The 23,826-nt window shown below is 45.8% G+C and overlaps 2 protein-coding genes across 2 annotated transcripts in view; both read right to left on the reverse strand.

The window, feature by feature from the left end:
* LOC101793841 (neuronal acetylcholine receptor subunit alpha-7) overlaps positions 1-19,768 on the reverse strand; it is a 57,562-nt gene extending 37,794 nt beyond the window's left edge. The window contains exons 1-2 of the mRNA XM_038171262.2: positions 19,332-19,768; positions 2,756-2,895 (exon numbers count right to left, since the gene is read on the reverse strand). Of these exons, the coding sequence (XP_038027190.1) occupies positions 2,756-2,895; positions 19,332-19,410 (219 nt within the window). The 5' untranslated portion in view covers positions 19,411-19,768. The remainder of the gene's footprint in view (positions 1-2,755; positions 2,896-19,331) is intronic.
* A 298-nt stretch (positions 19,769-20,066) lies between these two features.
* LOC140000733 (uncharacterized) lies at positions 20,067-22,950 on the reverse strand. Its single transcript, XM_072031417.1, has 2 exons — positions 22,593-22,950; positions 20,067-22,460 (listed from the first exon to the last, which is right to left on the reverse strand). Exons 1-2 carry the CDS (start codon positions 22,847-22,849, stop codon positions 21,368-21,370), a joined length of 1,350 nt encoding a protein of 449 aa, XP_071887518.1. The 5' UTR covers positions 22,850-22,950; the 3' UTR covers positions 20,067-21,367.
* Between the last annotated feature and the right edge of the window lie 876 nt (positions 22,951-23,826).

Genomic DNA, 23,826 nt, shown 5'->3' on the forward strand with positions numbered 1-23,826 from the left:
ATGCCAGCAGGAGCAATCAAAATCACCATTCATGATGACAAATATTTTCTACTTAGCAGGCTACCATCACAGTGAGCCAAAGGGAAAATGCCTGCGCTTCCTTTGCTGTGAAAAATGCCTTATTTCTTAATTTGTCTAGCCTGACTGACAAGCTGGGCTTTCAGGCAAATTAAAAAGAGGAATCTCACTCCAGGTACTCTTGGCTGTGCTCTACACTTGTTAGGCTGTCAGAGTGTGTCAGTGCTCCCTGTGCTCCTGGGAAAGTTCAGCACCCAAACCCCACTGCCTGTGCCAGGGAAGTGCCCACCTCCTCCGGGGAAGGCTGGAGGACAGGCCCCAGGCAAAAGTGATCCCAGGATGTTGTCCTTACACATTTAGGAGGTGGGAATCTAAACTGAGTCCTGATGCTAAACAGGGAGTGCAACAGGTCCCCTTCCTACTCATTTGTTTCCGGGATGTGAGAGGTCTGGCTTGGCTGTAGATGTGAATTAAGACCATTTTGGAAAAATCCTAATGCTAATGATAGGATGTTCTTCACATCATGCATTTGTCTACTGGTCTATTTGTTGTCTATTTGTACAACTGTGAAAAGCAAAGAACATGTTCTTCAAGGCTTTGAGTATGGCAGCTGGCTTTGGGCTTTGAGTGCTAAAAAAAATATATATAAACAAAATAAAGGCAAATAAATGTTGGTGGCTACAGAAAATTCAGTCTATGGAAGTCATGCTATGAAGTTTTCTTTGAATGGATGAGAGAAGAGGAGGTGATACTTTAAGTCATTATTATTTGGCAAACTATGGGGATCTCAGAGCTGTCTTTCCTCTCTGTGTAGCAAATTGTCATCAATGCTGCTATTAGAAGCCTGGCTGCAGAAGATTAATTTAGATTTTTTTTTTTTTTTTTTGAGTTTAGATTTGATTTTCTGTTCTTCCCTGGAGGAGACAGGCACCTATTTTACATTGTGTAAGATACACATTTCAGGTTAGTACAGATATTTTTTTAAAAACACCATAATCAAAGGTTGCAAGACCATGAGCCTGGGATAAGTCAATAATGCTCTGAGCTTAGCTTCTAGCATCTGTAGTGTGTGCTGAGGCAGAGGGAAGCAAAGCTGTGATTCTATGTAGGCATGACCATTTAAATGACCTCTTTCTTATTGCTGAAAACCCAAAAGAAACAGGAATTAAATATGTTGCAATGGACATACACATAAGGTAGACAGAGTACTTAAAGAAAGGTCTGCTGAAAGGATATATTTCACATGCAAATGTGAAACCTAGCTGAAAAAAGGTTTTATGTAACTCTTCCCTCCTCCTGACTGAGTGACTTTGAAAATGTACAGTCACAGCCGGAAGGCTAAAAAGTCCTCTCTTCTACCCTCAACCTTCAAATTACTGCATGAAATACCAGCGGAAAAGGAAGGTTTGAAGCAAGATCTTTGGAGCTAAGATTCCTCTGCTAAACCTGGAATTGCTCGCTGAAATTTACTTGAAAGTAGCTGGAGGATTTCTCTGCTCTTTCGTTCATGAAGAGGACTGTGAGCCCCTGCTGTGAACGAGTGACTTCAGCTAAGGGTACTGATCTCCTCTCTCTTCCAGCTCGGTGCAGTCACTAATTTGTCAAAGGAGAAAGCTGCTTATCCTGCCTGAGTGGCTGCTGCCTGCCCCGGGGGAACCACAACTGGCTGGTCCTGCCGCTGGTGCTGCACTGTGCTGGGGGGCTAGGCCTCCAGGGGCTCGCTTGTCCCTCCAGAAGGAGCACGTAGTGCACCACACATTTCCATAAAAATTATGGGTACTATAAGAATTTTAAATATTTGAGACCTCTGTCAAATTGCTCTGCAATTGCACCAATATTTGCAAGTTTCTCTCTCTCCTCTTCGTTCTCTCCACAACAATGACAGCGTGTTGGAAACCAGCCCGTACTACTGCTTATGGAAATGGCAGGATGAAGGGAGAAGCACTGATGTATTCAGCTGTTTGTTGCACTGGCCTAAGTGATGGTGGTCAAAAATTTTTTGTTGTCTGTTTTTTGTTTTGTTTTGTTTTTCCATGTACATTAAGGAAATTGTCCCCATACAGCATGGCTTATCGTAGAGAATCATCGTTGGGGTGAAAAAGAGATTCAGGTTTAGATTATTACATTAAAATTTTTCCATGGCTCAAATCTCCAATTCTGGAAAAGTATGTTTCAGAGAGATTGATGAAGACAATTAGAGGGCTATGCCTCCAGGTTTTGTTTTTATATATTCCTAACGTCGTCTCAAGACAGGTTCTTTCAACTGTTTGGTAAAGACATGGTTGGAGAAGAGGTCGACACCATTATAATGTCTAAAGAAAAAGTGTAAATGCAGTGGTGCTAGCTCCTAATGCTTCACATTGTCTTCAGTTATTGCATCCTGCATGGTGCTGAGAAGAAGATGTCATTAATCATTTGTAGTGACACATGGCTTCTGAACTATTTAATTATCTTTTCTGTTTAAAACAGAATTATTTTCTCTGTCTAAAACAAATGGAAAAACTGCATAGTGTTGCAGCTCATGTTGTATCAGAGATGACTGTGATTCTAGGATGATATTCACTCTTTTAAAGTGTAAAAGCATGTACTCCAGCAACTTTTTGAGGGTGCTGAGCCAAAGACAGTACACTTTCATCTCTGATAGCCTGATTAAGAGGAAATGTGTGGTACCTACATGAGAGATAAGATTAGTTATGCTGAACGGGTGCCATGGAGAACGGAGCAGCCAGTGACTTACCACGTCAATTATCTGCAGCAAAGAAAGCTGAAGCTCAACTACAAGGGGCTGGGAGTCATTCATGACCGGTCGCTCAAGACGATTGTAGTTTCTCAGCAGCTCTCTGTACAAGCGCCTCTGGCTTTCACCCTGCAGAGAGACTAGGGGAAAAGAAAGAAGGCAGCTGTCACTGAGGCTGGTCCCATTGTCCTCATCGGTTGTCTGTTTAGCTGAAAAATCCCTCTTAATATGTTGGTAATTTGAAAACTGTTTTCCAAAAACTAACTTCCCCCAAACTCTCTGTGTAGATGTGACAGACACGGTTTTTCTACATAGGTGACTGATGAGATCCTAAAGAAAATGAAAATAAAAAGAAAACAGAAAACAAACAAACAAACAAACAAACAACAACTATTAACACTTTAACTGGTTACTAACACTCAAAAACTACCAAACATCCTTTTGGACTCAAAGTCCCCCACTGCTCGGCCCCCTCCTGATGATGATCAGGACTCCAGAACTGCCAGACAGCTTGCTGGAAGGCAGTGAGAGCACTTTCATTTGCTTGTGCTTATTTCCTAGAGATGGGCTGCTGTGTGCCAGTGCTGGTATTACTCGGACACACTGCGTGTTTACTCAGCATGTATAACAGGTATGCTTGTAACTCAGGGCTGATGTATCAGCCCTTCTCTGAGTGCTCAGGAAGCAGGAAAAAGCCTTCTAAATACCCTCTTTGGTTTTGTGTGGAAGCCTCTACAGGCTTTGGGTTGACATTTTTCCTTCAGATGGCAGCACACTTTGCTGGTACCAAATGAGGCAGTGGTTTGGAGGCCAGAATGTGTGGCAGGTATGTGTAACAGTGGTATTGAGCTCATGCTGTTAGAGGCTTAACTGGGCTTCCTGTGGCAATGGTCTCAACACAGCCGCTGTCATGCAGACAAAAAAGCCTGTGAGAGACTAGCAGGATTTCAGTCTGTGCTTAAATTGCACCATTCTTCTGTGTCCTGTCACCCTGCTTTTGTGATGGGCATGGAGCATGGTCGTGTACCTGGTGTTGCAGTGTTTTCAGGCCACAGCAAGCATGGATGAGGCCGTGTAGCAGTGATTGCTCCAGTTTCCTCCTATGGTAACATCAGCAGCTCACTGGGGTTTGCTTTCCAGGAGCTTGGGTCCCATAGGACCATGCAGGCTTTGGTGCTCTGCCTGGTGGCAGCCTGAGCTCAACTCAGAGATCATCAAACAGAGTGTGGCCCATGGGCTGCAGGTTCTCTCAGGCCAAACCAGTCCTGTCTGCTTGGCTGTACATCCCTTACACTGTAGAAATGCAACCTCTGGCAGCGAATCTACACACTTGGGGCTGAGGCATTTTTAATACACTGTGACTCTTTTTAGCTCTTGAGCAGAGGTCTTCACACTGAGACCAGGAATCCTCTCACAGTGGCTGTGATGAACACCTTTTTGACAGTCCAAGCAAACTCTAACAACTAATTCTTCTCTCCCCAGCATTTTACTGTGCTCAGCAAGCCCTGCAAGCCTGGAACAGGCATCTCCAACACAGCAGCCATGCCTTTTAAAGCTGATAATGTTGCTCAGTTAAAAAATATGTTTAATTCAGATTTGTTCCCATTTTCCTGATACTGAGGGGAGTTTTGTGGCTTACCAGTACGGCAGTGCCTTGTGAACAAGGAGAAAGAGTGTTTTTGTTTATTTTGGTGAGTTACACTGACTCATCATCTTCATGGACCCTCTCTTCTCTTGAATAATACATAACATGTTCATGGGGACCCAAGGGAGCAGGTGCTGTAGGGCTGCTCCGGTAGCCCTTACTGACACACTGGACACTGCTTTACCATCTACAGTGACAAGCTCTGGCCACAGTTTCTCACTTCACCAGCTTAAGTAAGCTTCCTTGCAAGGCAGTGATTAAAGTCCTCTTAATATATTAATTTCCAGTGCCTCAGCAGGCTCCAATTACCTTTTAATATTCTTCCGTGGGAAGGAAACCAGTGAAAACCACAAGACATCATCCTATGCAAAGAGGCTCCGTGTTTTGAGCAAATCTGCTGTCCTTTGACTCACCTAACACACTCCCCCTGCTCCCCTCTCCTGCTCCTGTGCTTTGGGGAAGGAATGACTGCCTGCACTATTGCCCTCATTCTGAGGGGCATTATGTAATGTTTGCCTTTAACATCCCTTTTAAACTGTCTACCTCAGCTTTTTGCAGCAGAGAAGTGCCCTTCACCAGGCTCGGGAAGTTGGATGGGCTACAGGAGTGCCCCGGTACCGTCACTGTCATGGTGCATTAAAACAGCTCACTGAGGGAGGCCTGGATTGGAGAAATCTCAGCACAACCCTTTGCAGTGCGCTCCATGAAAATGTCTTTGCACCGTCAGCTCAATTAACCCACCAGTGCACTTTTGGTACCTGGTTTTCCACCCTGTCTTCAACTCTCCCCTCTGCAATGGGGTCCTGTTGCTTTGCAACCTCTTGTATCCAAAGCTGTTAACATAACCTTCGCTGATCTATACTTAGCCTGCTGAGTTAGCAAGAGTAGCCACATGTTTGTGTGCTGCCTGGTTGTGTTTACAAAATTACACAGATTCAGAAGCAGCAGAGCTTCTGGGTTCTCCTGACATGTAGCCTTGGCAGCTATTAGTACCACAAAGACCTGGTACGTCTAATCAAACCGCTGTCTCTCTGCTGTATTTTGGAGAAGAAACTGAGTAGGCTGAGAAGTCAGGGTTGTGTTTTCATAGGCTTTTTCTTTAAATTGTAATTTTCAGATACTTAATGTTTCCTACTCCAGAGAGATTGCTGCTTTTTTCCCCTCTGATGCTTGTGCTAATGCATTGTGACACTACAACTCTGAGTGCTAAATGGAGTGTTTGCTGGAGATGGGGAAATCTGCATCTCTCAGGAATAATGGTAGAATAAGCTTTACCATTGCCTACCCCTCAGCTGCAGAAATCTCACCAAAAGCAGTGTCACTGTGAGCTCACTGGTCCCTAATACAAAGTTTCATCTTTTAAACTAGGCTGGAAGTTGAGCGTCAAAACTTCAGTTTACCAGGTCAGTCTCCCAAAAGCAATGCCAGACTTGCTGGTCTGTGTATGTTACAGGGAAAGTACAAGCAATGGTCATTAAGGAAGATGCTTGCTAGATGCAGCATCTTTAAATAAAAGAGAGATTCGTGTGTCACACTGCCTCAGTCAGTGTCCCCTGTGCTGCTCAATTATCTCTGAAGTAGTAGCAAAACACACTGTCTTCACTAAAATTTGAAGGAAGCGTGCCCAGTGGATGATGGCATTATTTCTCACAACATCCTCGGAGACAAACAGATGCTTTTCAGGCTAGGTAAGTGAACGGTGAGGTGGACTGTCAGGTTCAGAGGGCTGTAATCAGCAACATGAAGTCCAGCTGAAGGCCAGTCAGCATCGGAGTACCCCAGGGGTGGATACTAGGGATATTAGCTAATTAACATCATTGATGGTAATGTCTGCACACTCAGCAAGTTTCCAGGTGATACAAAACTGAATGGCTGATGAACCACATATTTGTGCTGCCTTTCACAGGGACAGATTGGACAATTGGCTGACAGAAACTTCAGAAACTTCATGAAGTTCAGTTAAAGGAGGTGCAAAGTTCTGCATCTGCAGATGAACAACCTCAGGCTGGAAGCCCACTGGCTGGAGAGCAGGTTGGCAGAAAAGCCTTGGTGGGCTTTGTTGACACCAGGTGAGCCAGATGAGCCAGAAATCTACCCTTGCAGTGAAGAAAGCCACCAGCACCCTGAGCTGCATCAAGCAAAGCCTCACCAGCAGGTCAGAGGAGGTTATTCTTGCTCTCTGCTCAGCACTGGTGAGACAAACCTGGAGTGGTGGTTCTGGTTCTGGCCTCCCCAGGACAAAGGAGACATGGGCTTACTAGAACACATCCACCAAAAGGCCATAAAGGTGATGAAGGGACTGGAACACTTCTCCAATGAGGAAAAGCTGAGAGAGTGTTCTTCTGTTCAGCCTAGAGAAGAGAAGATTCAGGTGGGATCATACCAGTGCCTACCTGATGGGCAGAAGTAAAGAAAAGGGAATCAGGGAAAGGGAAGAGGAAGGGTTAGGGCAAGGGTAAGGGAACATGATTTTCAGTAAGGAATGTAGTAAGCCTCTAGAACAAAAGCTAGTACACCTCAGTGTCCTAATCAGGACTGCTGAATATCTGTCTTCAAAATATGCTGGATGTTTCTCTTCAAAATATGCTTAAACCAAAAAGCATGGGTTTGGGGTTGTGAAGTGAAATGCAATGTCTGAGGTAGGCAGAGTTTTGGAGTATGTTATTGCCTAAGTTTTACTCTCTGAGTAACCTAAATTGGTTCTCTAAACTGTTGTGGTTTTTTGTTTGTTTGTTTGTTTGCAATTTGCAGACATTTGGAAAAGCAGAAGACAATTAATCCATGGAAGAGATAGAGTCCCTTTATGGTTTTCTGAAAAGCTTTATGGATAGCTGGGGTATCCATGGACTATGTTCATCTCTTCAGTACCTCTCTGAATCTCCTCCTATACAGCTGCGTGTGGAAAGAAGTCTGCAAAAAGCCCTTATTGTGATACCCACTGATTGATCAACATGATCTATAAACTGCAACCAAACCTCTTGGGAATACATGTTATAATGAGACTGCATCTTTCTTTCTAGGACGGAGTTGCTGAGAACTGCACTGCAAGGTAATTTGCCCAGGAACTATTTCTCTATTACAGTGCACTACCATCTCCTCCAGCAGGAGTTGTGAGAATATATAGGTCTCTCCTAATGCATTACCAAGTGATCAGGGAAAGCCCCCGTGGACGTGTGGTGTCCTCTCTGCTGGATCAGTGGGTCCTGTGATGTGAAGGAAGAGCCTGTACCAAGGAAACAGAAGATGGAAGCCTCCCTATGGGCTCATTTCTGAAATGCCTCTGAACAGCTGCCATTCTCCTCCTTCATTCCCTTACAACATGCTCGCCTTGAATTATTTCTGCAGGAGATAAAGCAAGACGCCTTGGTGTTATTTCACAGTCTGGGCTCTGTCTTTCTTTGCACACACAGAGTCTGTGTGTAAGATTTCATCATTGTTAAGTGCAGACATGTTGTAATGCCCCAGATAGGCTAGGCAGAGACACTAAGGGTGAAACGTGGGATAATTGGATATCAAATAAACATCTGCAGAGCTTTAGTAGCTAAACAGCAGAGATCTCTTCAGGGCAAATCTAGAAGCAAGAACATCCAGGTATTTGGATAACGTGTGGCTTAACAGCTACAGGGGGAGAGGCATGTTTGATGTGGCTAGCACAGATGGTGTCTCATACTGACTGTATGGTATCATATATAAAGGGTTTTGAATTCTCTGAGACGTTGCAATTAAATTAGATCAAGCTGGTGCTGGATGATGTCAGCTCCAAGCCAGCAACTCTGCATGCTTAAGCTCAAGCTCAGAATGAACTCCTTGTATCTTCTTGCCAATGATGGCAAGGAGAGCTGCCTCAGTAGGCATGCATGTGTGGTGGTGACTTCAGATGTGCTGATCTTACTGCGACTCAGATATCTGTGCATGCTGCAAAACTAAAGATAAATGTTTAAACAACCCCAAACCACTGCAAAGAGAGGAAAAATATATTTAAAAATAAATAAAGAAAGAAAAAGACGTAAACCTGACTAAAACTAGTGAAGCCATTTCCCCTGACCTGTGTGCTGCATGTGGTTTGTGGCAGTGCACTGGTTTCCTCCCTTCACATTTTGCTTGGCCTGCTGAAGAAACAGAGATGTGTGTCCTGACACATAGCTGTGGGCTGACCACAGACCCCTTCTACTTTCTGTCTGCCTGGGTTCCTCTGTGATTGACTTGCCTCTTCTGTGCTTGAGTGGTAGCCTGAAGTCCCCAGCGTGTCACCGTAATGCTCCTTGCACCTTCTGTGGGTTTGGGTTCAGATCTGGTTAAGAGTTTGTTGGGTCTGGAGGCTGTTCAGTGTTGTCTGGTAAGTATGGCTGTCAAAATTGCCGCTATCTCTGGCCAGACTGTCCATATGCTATCCCCAGGAAGGCCAGATGCTCCTTCCTTTCCTAAGAGTAGTGCTGTCATATCTTGGCTGATAGATCCCACTGCTCTGCTTTGCATGCAGAGCTCCCTGAGCTCCAAGGCAAGAGCCCAGCCTTGCCAGCTTCCCAGGTTTGCTCCAAAAAGGGCCAGCTTCTTGACCAAGCAACCCCAGTGTGGGTGATAGGTTGGCTTGCTATGTACAGTAAAGAATAAATATTAAATTGTAAATATAAACAAGAGAGTAAGTGGACTAACGGAGATTTCAAAGCTGGTCTGAGACATATTTCTCGTGTTTAGTGATCACTCTTCCTATTCTTAATGTTGTTCCCTGGATTTATTTTGATAATCTCTTGACTTTTTTGTCTACATTGTGCCAGCTTCTAGCTGAATGCTTTCTAGTTGTTGCTAATTTCTTTTGGCACAGGCAAGAGTCTTACACACAAGCTATTACTTTATTCATAGAAGTTTATAGTAGTTATTTGTACCTAAATAATTTCAGTTCAAATGTCATATTTTTCCTACATCACTTTTCTTGACACATACGCATGCTAATATGCCTCTGAATTAAAACATGCCTTTTTTTCTTCCTTCTTCAAAAACAGTTCATAGAACTATTTGCATACAAACAGCACAGTAAGTTAAAGTCAGCAGCATATTGTCAACAGCATATTTCTCATTCATCACTTTATTCCTTTCACATGTTTTGTTCCATGTTACTTTCAGAAAGCATCCAAAACTGCAGCAATATTGTGGTTGTGGTGTTTATTCAATCTCCTTGCACTTTCTGCAGGTATTTAACCCCAGTTTTTGCATTTTTTTCCTCTTTGTTTCTTTGCATACTGTGGTGTGTTTTTTTTTTTTTTTTTTTTCACTTTCCTTGTTTCTTTTTTGGGTGTTTATGTTTGTTTGGTTTGGTTTGTACTATTTTGCAAAAGAAGTTGCGTGGAGTTCTGGTCTTTTTTGAAAATCAGTGTCATTATACTGATAGGTATTCTTACATTTCATTATATCACAATTGCCTACAGTCTCAGTGTGACTGAAACATTTACACAGGAAAAGACATTAGGAAAACATTTGTGCAGCAAACCTAACTCCCAGAACTTTCACGTACTTTCCTAACAACCTGCAAACTCTTCTGGAGTACCTTATCTTCTACTAGCTATATTTTCTTTAGTTTATCGTTGCAGGGTTACAGGGGTTTTAGCTATCTCTGAGTGAACACAAATATAATGATCAGAGGAAGATGCATACTGTCCACAATTATGAATTGTGGGAGAAGTAACAGAAGTCGTATCAGAGAAAAAACAAGTTGTTTCACATGCAAATTCACTGAAATAAATAATTGGAATGACAACAGCACTTGCTAAAATGTGGTATGTCCTACTGCTTTGGTAGCTATAAAAAAGCATCTGCCTAATTTTGTATATTTTGCAGATTTCTGAGAATGTAAAGCATGCCACTGCCATATGTCACTTAATCCCCAGAGACACAGATGTGTCCCATCCGCTTTTGTTCTTATGTGCAGCATTTTCACTTTTGTCTGTGGTTGCAAAGGCATTATTTCTTTCAATGCCCTTTGATTTAAAATGCACACCATCACACCTTCGGGGAAGAGTACTCACATACTAGACAATGGAATCATATCAGCTGCCTCAACCCTGCATGTGTGTGTGTGTGAGTACTCCGTATTTGAATACGTCTGTCATTTAAAATCTCTTTTTAATCTGCTTCCCTTCTGGGTAATATTTGACTCTTATCTTCAGCTCTCACTATGCAGATTGTTTTTGCATCTTACACTCAAAACTCATTAGTTACCCAGAGGAATGTGAGAAATGCCTGCTTTTCCTACTCAAAAAAAAAAAAAAAAAAAAAAAAAAAAAGGACCTAATCTTCCTGATATTGGTCATCTCTGCTCTTTTATACCAGATAAAGAGCTCCCAGCAGAGATGGGTATTAAAGGGTATGTGAGGAAAGGTTTCAACTCAAAGACTTTAGGCACATGACAACATGCTAAAAAGAGTATATAGGCCATTATATAATGAAAGGACGGGATTATTTTTTTTTTTTTCAGTGGTCCTGATGGCTTGGTGCAGATGTTTTAAAGGCTGAGATATGTGTGTAAGGTGAAGAGACATGCATTAGGATATTAACAGTGGGAGACCTCTCAAATTCATGGCAGTTAGGAAAAAAAAAAAAAAAAAAAAAAAAGCTGTATTTTTTTTGTATTATGCTAGTTTACATCATCTCCATGCAACATAAGTGTAGCTAATACAATCACAGAGGTGGAGGAGCACAGGAGGAGGGAGTTGGAGCAGGGGGGAAGACTGGGACTCTCCTTGCCAAGACATATTACGGGGAGCTGTGGTTGTGCAGAGGTGACTCCTGCTGGCCTTCCAGAGATCATTGGGATTGAGCAGTGATGGACACCAGTGGAAACAAATAAAACCACACGATAAAAGTGAGGCACTGGGGACACGGCCATCAGCATGCTGGAGCAGGCTGATGAATTCCCCACTCACACTGGCTCGCAGAGCAGCATCCTTCCACATCCCTTCACCTCTGCACAGTTCAGTACCCAAGCCAGTAAATGAAGGGAAAGCCCTCATCGAAAGAGCACTATGAACCTCACTAATCGATTGCTGTTAATTAGGCAGCCATGATGATCTGCACCACATTCACAGATGTCTCTAAAGGAGCCCACTCAAGCCCATTAAATACCATTGCTACTGACCATAACCTCTGTGACATGTTTGGTCACACTGCGTGCTTCATTTCCACAACAAGATGGTTGTGTGCAACATTTTCACTCTGACCTGTCCTCTGGGTCATCCAGAGCAGTTCGACTGCCAGTGTAGCTTCAGCAATATCACATCAAGGCAATTGTTTTGAGGCAAGGTCCCTCCATCACCCCTGAGCTGTGAAAAAAGGAACAGCTTTCTCTGCCTAGCAAAGGCAAGTTTGTGACTAAGCAAGAGCACCTGGGAGAGTGATGTCTGATTTTCATCTTTGCTTTCTTCACATCTTGGGAACTTTTTGTCATCCTGGGACATCAACTATTTTTCTCTTCTTCTTCCAGGGTCCTGCTGATCCTGGATTTTTTTTAATTTTTATTTTTATTTTTTTTCCATTTATATTGTGATATTTTCAGGGGAGAAGGTGGAGACTGAACAACTGGTTTGCACAATAAACTGTATTTGTCATTCCAGCCTCCAGCACTATTATTATCTACAATGGATTTATATATATATATAAAAAATCTCTTCCTATCATCTCCTCAGCCCCCAGCAGATTTACTTATTTGTTTCCGTTTCTGAAATCATATTACACCTGCCTGTCCACCTAGGTTTTCCCAGATCTGAGCAACAGATGATGAACTTTTGCCCTTCCAGCCTGTAAAACGTACTCGCACAGCAATTATAACCAGCAAAGGCACTGAGGATTCAAAAGCCAAATTCAGTGATGGCTTCTTCTGCCTTCGTCCTGCATTGTTCAAGACTCCGCTGTGGCCTTGGAGCAAAGTGGGAGGGCTGCACTGCCTGCAAGGCATGAGTAAGGGCAGTCAACATGGACCTGGGAATGTAGAGAAAGTTGCAAGGATTCTGTGTTAGAAACTCAAATGGTGGATGGCAAGAAACACTGTGTCAGGGACCCATGAAGGGGATGTGAGCTTCCCTGCTGGGAGTTTGACAGCACCTTGAACAGCTGCTCATTTCTCATCCTTTTCTGTGCTGCACACCTGAACCAGGAAATATGAATATACATCTTTTCAAGATCCGTTCAAGAATAGTTTACTGCGAGGGAACCAAAACTTACATAAAACATCTGTGGACGAGAATCACCCCTGTTTGAAGCTGCAGTGCTCAGGTTTCACTAGGCCAGGCTAAACTTGCAGCCCATCTATGTGAAAGATGCTGCATTGATAGATAGCTGGTGATAGTTCGGAAGTTTTGGCAGCCAAAGAGGCTGCTATTAAGCAGCTTTGCTGAGGGAAAGAAGTCTTAGTCTTTAGTGGTCCAGGTCTTCAAAGGCAAAGGGAACTGTAAATACAGGCATGAATATTCCTAGCAGGGAGTCTGAGTCTATTTTGCACTGAAGACAAAAGCTGCTTCTAGGAGCGTCTCAAGATGATGAGGGAAATGGCTGATTCTTAGCAAATTAGACTTGTGACCAATCAAACAAGGGTCTGTAGAGATCTGACCCAGGACACTTGAAATTGTAAGATGTGCTTTGATTTGGCTGATTTCAGCACAGATTTGCCTTTGCTTATATCAAGTGGCTGAACTCAGGCTGTATCATGAAGGATACAGCTGTTTTCTTCCATACTCTGAATGTCACAAGGTCTCAGTGGCACTGGCACACGTGTGTTTATTAGCTTTGATCTGTCTCCATTTCTGGGATGGTAAATGCTTTTGTCTTTCTCTCTTGTCCTGTTTTTTAGGGGATCAACAGGGAGATGAAATATGTTGTTTTCATTGCTGCCTTCTGCCAACCAAAACTGTATCAGCTGACTAACCCTGACTAAGAGAAATGAACTGCAGTGAAAATGAGGTACTCCCAGGCAACGATGGCATGGGAGCCTGATTTTGACATGTTTTTATCTGACAATTTTAAAGCCTTGGTAACCTCAATGTACTGTTCTTGAGTCATGTCAGTACAATTGTGTGTCCAGGTGGAGCATGGCAGTCATCTTGTGATGCAGTAGTGGACACCTGAAGATGTTGGGATGCTCAATCTCTGAGATAACACAACTAACTTGAAAAGCAGAAAGTGAGCCTGTGCTGCCTTGCCTGCTCTCTTTCATGCCCCAACATACAGACTTGCTTAGTCATTTTGACCCAAAAGGAAAACTATTTTCCCAGTTGGAAGGAGGCTTCCCCTGGGGAAGGATGGCTCCTTTCCTTACCCACACACATGTTCCCAGTTGATCCATTGTTTCCATTAGCCTTTCCATTAGGTGCTATATACTAAAATGGGCAAGAGGTGAGAGGGGAACTGAAATTGCAATCATGAATGTAAGCACCAGTGTCACATCTGTTAGAAGGCTGGGAAGGTAACCTGGTCTTGAGAGGAGAGAAAAAAATCTGCTTCACAGGTATTTGCAAGGATCTTGCAGCTTTCAAGCATGGCTAATGCTTTTCCTTTTAGCTTGGGGTGGGCCAGTGAAAATTTCATGGATAACCAGTGGTTCCTTCAACCCAGTGCCTCCTGAGGTGGAGAGAATCTGTAGCTTTGAGAGATGATTTTAGCTCTGTGGTTTGACTACCCCTGTTTACTGGAATCCATAAGCAAACCAGGCATTTGTTTTGTTGGGAATCCATAAGTAGGTTGACTTTGGAGAGTGTTTTTTAATTAGCTTTCTAGCTGACAGCTGTGGAAATAAGCCATTGTAACAAATTATCATTACAATTATTACAAAAACAGACATCCAGTAATTTGCCCCATATCATTCATGTCTGTCTAAGCAATGCATGTGTGAGGGGATCCTTCCTCTCCAGCATGGAGGGTTGCCTGTGAAGTCTCTGACCTCCTAAATTCTTGGTCTCCTCTATAACTTGAGGATGAAGCCTAAACAAGAATGCATACAATTTAAAGTCACTGCCTGGGTGACAGCTGAAGCACTGACAACAGAAAACCATATAACAAGTGTTTTTTATTATTATTATTTTTTCTCTATTCCTGTTCTTACAGCTGCTCCTTCTCAAGCTTGTGTGCTGATGTCTTTTCTAAAGTGGAACAATATTCAGGGGATATACTTCATTTGTTGTGACCTGCTCTGCCACTCTGCAGGCTCAGGGCAAAAAAAGTTCTTCAAAAAGAGAGAAGGAAGGGTAAGAAATGTTAAATGCATTTTCCACATCATTATATAAAAACAACAACAACAATTTGCTTTTTTCCCCCCAAAACCTACTGACTCAGAGATTAAAACAATAAGTAGCATCCTACTCCACAGCCAGCATATACACAGCATCAGCGAGGCCCGCTGCATGACACACAATTAGCTTTGTGCCTAATGAAGCCTCCCTGGAGCAACTGAGGACACTGACCCTATGGAGTGAGTCCAGTGGGTGTCCCTGAGAGGAAGGGCTGCTGGAGCACAGCACATCTAGTGAGAGGTGGAGTGAAATTGGCTTGGTGATGAGAAATCAAAGGGGAGCTCTTCTGGCTGCCTCATCTCTCGCAAGGGAGGGCTGATGGTGATGAAGTCAGACAGTCCTGAGAGGTGCTCAGGCACAGCACCAATCAGACAAAAGTCACATTTTGGGGCTTTTCCAGGAGATCAGTGCAACATCCTGGAAGACAACAAGGTCTGTAGAGCATCTAATTCTGGAAGTCAGTAAGTACTGCGGACACCCATTTTAGTTCTCTGGTAACCACAGTTTCTCTTAGCTGAGAAAGGCCAGTAGATAGCACGGCAGGGCAGGGTCACCTGCATCTTGTGTTTGATGAGCATAAGTACTCATGCTCATTATGTTATTTTTCTATTGCAATTCACTGACTTAATTGTGAGCCGTAGGCAGGAAGACTGTTATTTCCACTTACATCATCTGGTTCAGGTCTCGGCCTTGTTACCAGCTGCTTTGCTCAACACAGAAAGTACTTGATAAGCAACACATTTTCTTCAAGCTATATTTGCTCAGCAATAAACTCCTGCCTACCTGGCTCACTCCCTTGGGTGCTGCTGATTGCCACTGCTAGCTCTACCTGTCTAAGGCGGCTTTGCTCTCTTCCTTTATTAGATTATGCAGGCAGGAGGTATCCTTGAACAACCATGCCAGGAGTGATGCAAAGGTTTTGATCTACTTTAATCACTCCTTAGAGCTGGAAAAACTTTCTATCTCCCTCCTTGATTACCACCTACAACATCCAATAGGTTACTGCCATCACTAACTCATCCTCTCCTCCACCTCTCTTTGGAGAACAAACCAGAGGGAGCAAAAAGGTCTGGAGCTCTCTTTAGAACCTGAATCTTGTGCCTGAAATGGGAATTTCTGCTCTGAGGTTGTCAGAAGTCCTCCTGTGCTGGAGCAAGGCTGAATGCTCCTGAGGCACCATCGGCCATTCTCCCAAAGACGACTTGGAAGATACCTTCCTGTGCACTGTACCAGCTGCTGGAATGATGCAACCAAGAGAGGATCAGCTTAGAAGATGTGGGGAACTGGGCTGAATGTGACCTTCAGACTTCAAATTAAGAGCATGAAAAGCTCTAAATAATATGGCTTTCATACGTGGTTCTAGTCAGGGAAATAATGAGATCTAAAGTTGAAGCTCTTCCATTGACCACCCAAGCTACCATGAAAACACACCATATTCTGTTAAGGCACAGGAATTCTAGCATCTATTCAGCAATGTCTCCTTGGACTAAACCAGTCTGATATTCACAGCTCACTGCAGTTCCGTCAGTCCTATGCAACCGAGGCTCAAAGTTTAGACTTCATATATAGACATTTAAATACCAGCCTTGATTCCTCCTGCTACAGAGATCTTTAAACTCCCTTCACTTCCATTTTAACTAGTTCACATTAATGAAATTGTAGCTTGGCAGCAGAATCTGGCCTTTTGAGACTGTCTTGCCAATGATTTTGCTGCTGCAGAAAGAGCACCTGCTTACATGGAAGTGAACCAAAGTCAGTATCCTAGTGAGGATTTGCTCCTAGAGATCACCAGCTGTTTTCTGATGTGATCACCAGAGCTCATCTAAACCAGCAGAGCCATGAGAAACCAAAAGAGGGGTACAGCATAAGAATTCAACTCTGGACTTTGAGACAAATAAAAGATCTTTTTTTTTTTTTTTTTTTTGCACCAGCTCAGTAAGCCAAGTCAGGTTAAATTACTTCATCATTTACATCTTCTAGGTGGTAATCTTGTTTGCAGCATCCTCTGCCATGGGTTTTGTCCAACCCAGCTTAGCCCTCTATTCCCACAGGATTGCAGGGTATGAGCTCGATCCTTACTTTGCCTTTGCCTTGGCTGAGCTTTTCAAAACACACAGCCGGAGTAGGGCCCTGATGTCAGCCTACACGGAGCAAAGAAACTAAAAGGTCTGACTCTGCTCTGTGCGGTGTGTATGGCACTTTATGACTTCACTTAAAAAAAAATAAAAAAATAAAAGGACATAAAAGTACAGTAATTAAAATACATCGGTTAGCTGTTCAGCTCAATATTTAGCAAAGTGTGTGTCTAACTCCTGGGTTGTTCAAACCCAGCAGGTGCCCGAGCACTGGGCTAAAGGTAATGCTCCTTGGGGAGGCGAGGTGCCTGTATGGTCGGTGAGGTGTATTTCTTGGGAGGAGAACTCCCTTACAAAGTCATTTGCAGCCTGGCTCCCCAGCTGTGCCATGCCTCAGGGAAGCCTCTGGGTCTGATCCCTCCGTTCCCATCCTTCTCTAGAGCAAGGTTTTCTAGTCACTCTGCTTGAGGTTACTATGAATCTGATGGACTCACAGGGGACTTCCATCCTCTGGATGCTCCTTCAGGAAGCTGATGACCAGTTTGCCTAATTTCACTAAGGCATATATCCCAAGAAAGCATCACTAGCTCCAGGTGCTTTGGGAAGGACAGATGCAGTGACCTAAGAAGAAGGGCACAGCTCCCAGCAGTAGCACAAACAGAGCCAGGATGAGGTTGTTGAAATGAAAATTCATGGGGAAAAAAAAAAATAAAAATTTTTTTGTTTGGTTGTTTGGTTGTTTTTTTTTCCTAGTCCTTTTAACCACTTCCCTGTCAATCAGCCCTGCAGGAATTTTCAGTAGTTGAGGAACTGCTACGAATTCTGTTGAAACAACCCAGCACTACCTGCGAGTGATGTTAGTCATGACAGGCTTGCTGTGAATTCCACGAGTAGTCCTGTGGGAGTTCATTTGAAGCTTACTACTAAGAAGGCTCCACTATTGACAACATGTTAATAGCATCTTGATTTTTCTTCTGTTCTGCCCCAACTGCCCAATTTCTGTGGATTTTCTCTTTTCTAGAAATAAAATATATAAATACCCATAGAGCAGAGGGTAAATAGGGAGCACCTTCATTACAGGTTCATTTTATTCTGTATTAGCAGTTGTCTATAAAAGCATATACTTGTAAACTTCTGGTAAAAGCACCTAACAAAAAATCCCCTGAATTATTTATAAAAGCTGTTTGAGTCTTCGTGTGCTGCTCAGAGAAACTGAACATCCTCCTTGGTGAATTAGTGATTACTCAGTATTCAAAAGGCCATATTTTAAGTGTTTGAAATAGGACTGCACGTAAGCTGAGTTATATCAATAACCAGCAGCCATCACTTCGATGTTAGTTCAGCTCTGAAGTAGCACGGAAATGTCTTACCAACAAAGATAACAAGGTTCTTAATCAAACAAGGAGGGGGGGGGGGGGGGGGGGACGACACAACATTTTCTGCAATACCACTGCTACATCAGGCAACTGAAATGTGGAGCTGTAATAATGACATGCATTGTTGTTTTGAGGGTTCAGATAAACTAATGAGGAATTAGGGTGACTTGTACAGTCCAGTGCAACAACATGAATATGTAACTTTCCAGTGCACCTGCATGTCTGAAGTATGTGGACTACCTTCCCTGTTTTAAAAGGCAATCCTCCTTTCTCTATGTAGAAACCATGGGTAACATAACACAGTCCAGCACACCTGCAATACTCAATTTTAAAATTCATATTTGCTGCAGGCAGGAATGTTTCACCAAAAAAGCTGTTAGAGAGCAATAAAAGTGTATTTTGTGTAAAACCCAGAACATCTTTCAGGACTACGGCTATTTCAATCTCCCTTCCCATTTAAAAAATCTTTGTCATTAGCCTTGCATTCCTCTATGCTTAGAAAGAGTCACACGCATACTACTTTTGTTTGTAACATGACAAAACTTCAGAAGATAGCCTGATCACAGATGACAGCTTAGACTACAGCAGCCCATTATTATTTTTATTAGGTATTTCCAACTTACACCCGTCACTGCCTGGAAGGACTCTTTTTAAACGAACTCAAAGGTAGAAGAGAAAAACATTAAACCACAAATAGCAAAGTCATATGTTTATGCAGCTGCGTATCTTACCAAATAATGCACAGAAAGTAAACAGTTACTATTTTTCTTCTGGTTACATTTTCTTTGTAGAACAACATAATTTCAGCATCACACCTACAGTGTTCTCTCAGCCATCCTGTCCAGTCTGGAGTTATAACTTCTCATTCCCAAAATAAACACTGATAGAATAAAATTATAAAGGAGAGCAAGAACGTTTTCCACTCCAAATGCCATCATTTAATTTCTGAAAGTGAAAATAGCTCAGCTTGCATTTAAAAAGCACATCTTTTCCTTTCTTAAGAAAAGGTGCACAGTAGTGTAAGATATACAGACTTAATCAAACTTATTACAAAACTTTTCCTAACTTCAGTACTGCACCCTGATGAAGTTTAAACTAGATGCAGAAAAAAGTCTTGAAAAAGAGCTGGGGTGAGTGTGACTGGTGTTTATGAAAGAAATTATTTAAAAAAAAAAAAAAAAAAAAAAAGACAACCACAGATGAACTTACCTTTAAAGAAAGACAGGAACAAGGATGCCCAGAGACATAGTCCAGAATAAAAAAATCCCAAGCACTTTTCTGTGAGCATTGTTGAAACTGGCTGGCTATCCCTCCTGAGCAGAAGGTGAAATAGGATCAAGTCTTGGAGAGAGCCTGCAACGACTGATGGATTTGGCAATTACAGTAAAAAGGCACCAAACCAAAAGCTTCCGACCAGGAGAGAGAAGAGCATTTGCCTGTGTGCTTCTCCAGTCCCCAGGAGCCAAATCAGTTCAGTGCTGGGTCAGTCAATCCAAAGACAAAGGAGCTGGCTACTTTGCTTGGGACTCACATTCCCAGGCACTCTGAGCCTTTCCTTGGTCAGAAGCAAATGCCAGCAATCCCCTCACACAGCTGTGTGTGTGTTGCAAGGAGGGGGAGCTGTGCTGCCTGGGAGATGCTTTCCACATCCCCCGATTGTACCTAACTCGAGACAGCACGTCTGCAGCGCTTCCAGTGCTTGCACTCGAGTGCCTCTAGAGCTGCTTCCCAGAAAAATGAGTTTGTGTCCCTCTCTGCTCTCTCTCAGCTGCCAGTGTGACTTGCAGCATGCACCTGTGGCATGGTCTCCCTGCAATCCACCTGCCCTTTCTCACGGGAGAAATGGTCCAGGTAGAGAAGGTGGAGATCGTGACCCTGGATAGTCTCACGCCCTCTTCAGTTTTCCCCTTTCCTATCATCACATCCATTGAAGGCAGGCAGCTGCTCTCTGTACCCCTTCCCGAGCTGCCCACTGCTCCTGGCTCTGTGCTGAGGAGTTTTACACACACCGTGGCTCCCCCAGGACAGTTCCTCTGTTTCCCCACTTCACTGGGTCAGGACGCAGAAAAATCTTGTAGTTCTTGGGCAATTTTGCCAGCCTGTGATCTGTGCTGGATTTCAACAGTCACTGTCTTCATCCTGGCTTGCTTGCGTGTAGGAAGGATGTCTTGCACTTTTAACCAATACCAGCTGGACATTGTGGCTGGGATTGAAATTTGTGCACCCTCCCCCTGTCCTCAGTTCAAAACTGGGATGACGAGTCTCTCCTGAATGCACACCCAGACCCTGCTTGTCTCTGTCCACACCTGAATTGTGTTGGGTTTGGGATGCAGATGGAAAGGAAGGGGGTTACATCTTCCATGCATGTAGCTGTCTGTTAGCACGCCATCCCCTTTTCTTCTGTCCAGCAAAACTCCTAAGAAAACCCCACACTGACACCTCAAAGGAATACAGTTCTCTCGTATCCTAGAGCAAGACATGGCAGGGAAATGCAGATGTAGAGATTTCCATTGGGCAGATTTGGACGACTCACCCATAAAGACAGATAATAGGAGCCTCCAGGGCATGCCTCACCAATTCACTAAACTCTATGCTAGTACTGAATGACTTATACAAAACACAGCCTACCCCTTAGTGCTGCACCTGTAGCTAAGATGGGATTTGTCAGAGAATCAAAGGATCAAAGAATGACTGAGGTTGGAAAGGATCTCTGGAGGTCATGAGGAAAAAGCTCCCCGCCCAATCAGGGCCACCTGGGCCGTGTAGCTGAGTACCAAAGTTGCAGTATCCAGGAGGAAGGCCTGGGGCGACGGGGATGGGCACAGGCTGGCCCCAGGAACCCCCTGGCACCAAACCTCCCACTGGGAGCAGCTGCAGAGCTGCAGGCCTGCGGCTGGGCAGCACGCGCTGTCAGGGGGAGCACAGCAGTGGGGCCGGGCACCTGGGGAGAGGAGGGGAGCGCGGAGACGAACACCCCAGCCCTCCTGGCCAAGGGCAGCATCGCCGTGCCCCAACCCCAGCACACCTCACAGCGGGCACGCCAGGAGGCGGTGGGCACAGCAGCAGGAAGAGGGGGAGATGGCAGTAGGGCTGGGGATGGCGACACCAAATACATTGTTAGCTGCACTGAGACTTTATATAAATACGATTTATTTTCTACATTGTATAGTTTTATGTCCTGAGGGCCTTCCGTGTGCCCCACCCGCTGGCCCGGCCCTGTTGTGGCCAGCTCCTGGGGCGCTGCCCTAGTGTTGCCGGCAGGGTGGCCTCTTCTTGGCTGCTGGAGAAGAGGCCTGGGAGGTGGGGGCCCTCCTCTTCGGGGCTCGCCGGGGCCCCCTTTGGGGATGGTCCCTGCCCTGGTCTGCTGTGGAGGCTCCAGGCACAGCCTCCGGTGTCTCCTCCTGGGGCGCTTCTTGGTTCCTGGGGACAGGAACCGCGCTGGAGGGGGGCTGGCTGCGACTCCCTTGAAGGGCAGCACTGGAGCTGCCCGCAAGTTCCTCCGTGCTGGCTCCAGCAGCGCTGTTGGAGGGCTCTGCACCAGCACCAGGAGGCCCCTCTCGGGAGGCAGAAGGCCTGGGGGCAGCTGCGGGGCTGCCTGCCTGTCCCATGGCAGCACGGGAGCCCTCCAGGCCCAGCAGGCGGTGGGCCACCCAGCTGCACCGCTGCACGGTGATGCCGATGAGCCGGTGCACAAAGGTGGCTGCGTGCTCCGGCATGGAAAGCTGCAGCAGCTGCACCAGGCGATCTTCATCCAGCCCCAGGAGGCCCACGGCGGAGGTGAGGAGGTCTTCCACCATTTGCGCCTCCGCGTGGTCAGCCCCATGGATGCGCCTCAGCTCCTGGCGCAGCCAGGGCAGCACGGGATGGATCAGCGTTGGGTGGTCTCGGAAAAGGGAGGCCCAAACTTCAGGCTGGAGGCCTCCCACAAGAGCCGGCCCTGCAGCTGATGGTGGTGCTGCAGGACGGTGACGGGGGTCGGTGGTGGCTGCGCGGCCACGAGCTCTCCCTGCCGGCTGGGTGATGAGAGACGCTTCTGCCGGCGGTGGGATGACGACCTCCTTAAATTTGTCGTCTGCCTGCACCGAGTGCACGATGGAGCTGACCCTCCTCTTGCAGAGGGGGCACTCGGGCTTGCTCTCCACCCACTGCTGGATGCATCGGAAGCAGAACTGGTGGAGACATGGCATCACATAGCCCGCATTGTCCCAGGTGTCAAGGCAAATGGGGCAGCGGCTCTCCAGCGCCGTGGCCATGCTCTCCAGCTGCTGCAGTGGGCTGCGTGGAGCAGGGGATGAGGGGCTGCTCCTCCTCACTGCTGCTGCACCAGCAGCTGTCACGCTGCAAAAGGCAGAGAAGAGGCCACGGTCATCGGCTGCTGTGGGGGCAGCTGCAAGAGCTGTGCAGGTCCCCAGAGGAGGAAAGCCTTCCAGCTGCCCAGGGCCCAGGGCAAGGTGTCCCCACCGCGCTTACCTCTGCTGCTGCGAGCGCTCCTCCTGGGTCTCCCGACGGCCCGAACGACGCAGGGCCGTGGAAGAAGCTCTGATGGCTCTGGGAAGGGCACTGAGAGCTGCTGCAGCAACTCCCAGGGCACGACACCAGCACCAAGGCCAACCTCGCTCCTCACTCCAGACCTCACGCAACCGCTCAGCCGGAGTGCGGGCACTAGCCGGCGCGCTGGGACTCTGCGCCCGCATATGAGCAGCCAGGGCCACGCAGTCACAATCCATTGCTCACAGACGTCACAGTCCATCGCTTGGAGACGCCACCAGCCACCCGTAGGAGGTATCCCAAGGGCCCATCCTCACCTCGGCAGCTCTCTGGCCCCAAATTCTGAGCCTTGTGTCCACTCCATGCCCCCCAACTTTTGTCTTGTCCGTGGCACTGGTGTTTCCCAGCAGGCCGGGGTCCCTGGCTGTGCCTTCCCAGGGCCCCGTCCCGGTCACCTTGGCTACGCCATGTGTCTTCAAGCACATACAGCAGGAGGGTCCGTTCAATCACAGCTCGGGCCTGCCTCTCAGGCTGCACCACACAGTCCCTCCAGTCCTGCCCATGCCCCAGCACTGCTGGCCTGCCCTCTGGGCTCCCGTGCTTCCTCCCACGCTGGGTGGAAGTCAGCCCTCTGCTTGCTCCTGGGGACTTTCTCCCGTCTGTCTTTACTCGCTGGGGAGAGCAGGGCTGATGGTGCCCTCTGCTCAGCACCCATCAGGCCTCGCCCAGGCACTGCGTCCTTTGTAGGGTCCTGGGCAGGAGAAGGCAACCAGGGCTGGCTCAGCATGGCTCAGAAGAGGTTTAGGGGCACCTAACAGCACGCTCTGGTGCCTTTGGGGAAGGCATCAAGGAAAGGGGGCCTGGCTCCTCACAGCAGTGCCTGGTGGGAGAGGGAGGGGCAGTGGCATCAGATGAAACTGGCCAGGTTCAGGCTGGATATAAGGGAAACAAAAGCACAAAGATCAACAAAAAGTCTAAAAGACAACAAAAAATGTTTTTACAAATACATCAGTGCAAAACGGAGGACTGAGGAGAATCTCCATCCTTTACTGGATGCAGGGGGAAACCTTGTTACAAAAGATGAGGAAAAGGCGGAGGTGCTTAATGCCTTCTTTGCCTCAGTCTTTAGCGGCAATACCGGTTGTTCTCTGGATACCCAGTACAAGTCCTACGAGGAGCGGCTGAGGGAGCTGGGCTTGTTCAGCCTGGAGAAAAG

The sequence above is a fragment of the Anas platyrhynchos genome, chromosome Z (assembly GCF_047663525.1).
Source record: "Anas platyrhynchos isolate ZD024472 breed Pekin duck chromosome Z, IASCAAS_PekinDuck_T2T, whole genome shotgun sequence".
Taxonomy (NCBI): Eukaryota; Metazoa; Chordata; class Aves; order Anseriformes; family Anatidae; genus Anas; species Anas platyrhynchos.

Excerpts from the sequence above, each read along its gene's own strand:
- LOC140000733 (XM_072031417.1), bottom strand. The coding sequence starts at position 22,849 with ATGGATTGTGACTGCGTGGCCCTGGCTGCTCATATGCGGGCGCAGAGT. Across the intron at positions 22,461-22,592 it reads GAGCGCTCGCAGCAGCAGAG|CGTGACAGCTGCTGGTGCAG; the intron begins GTAAGCGCGGTG and ends TGCCTTTTGCAG.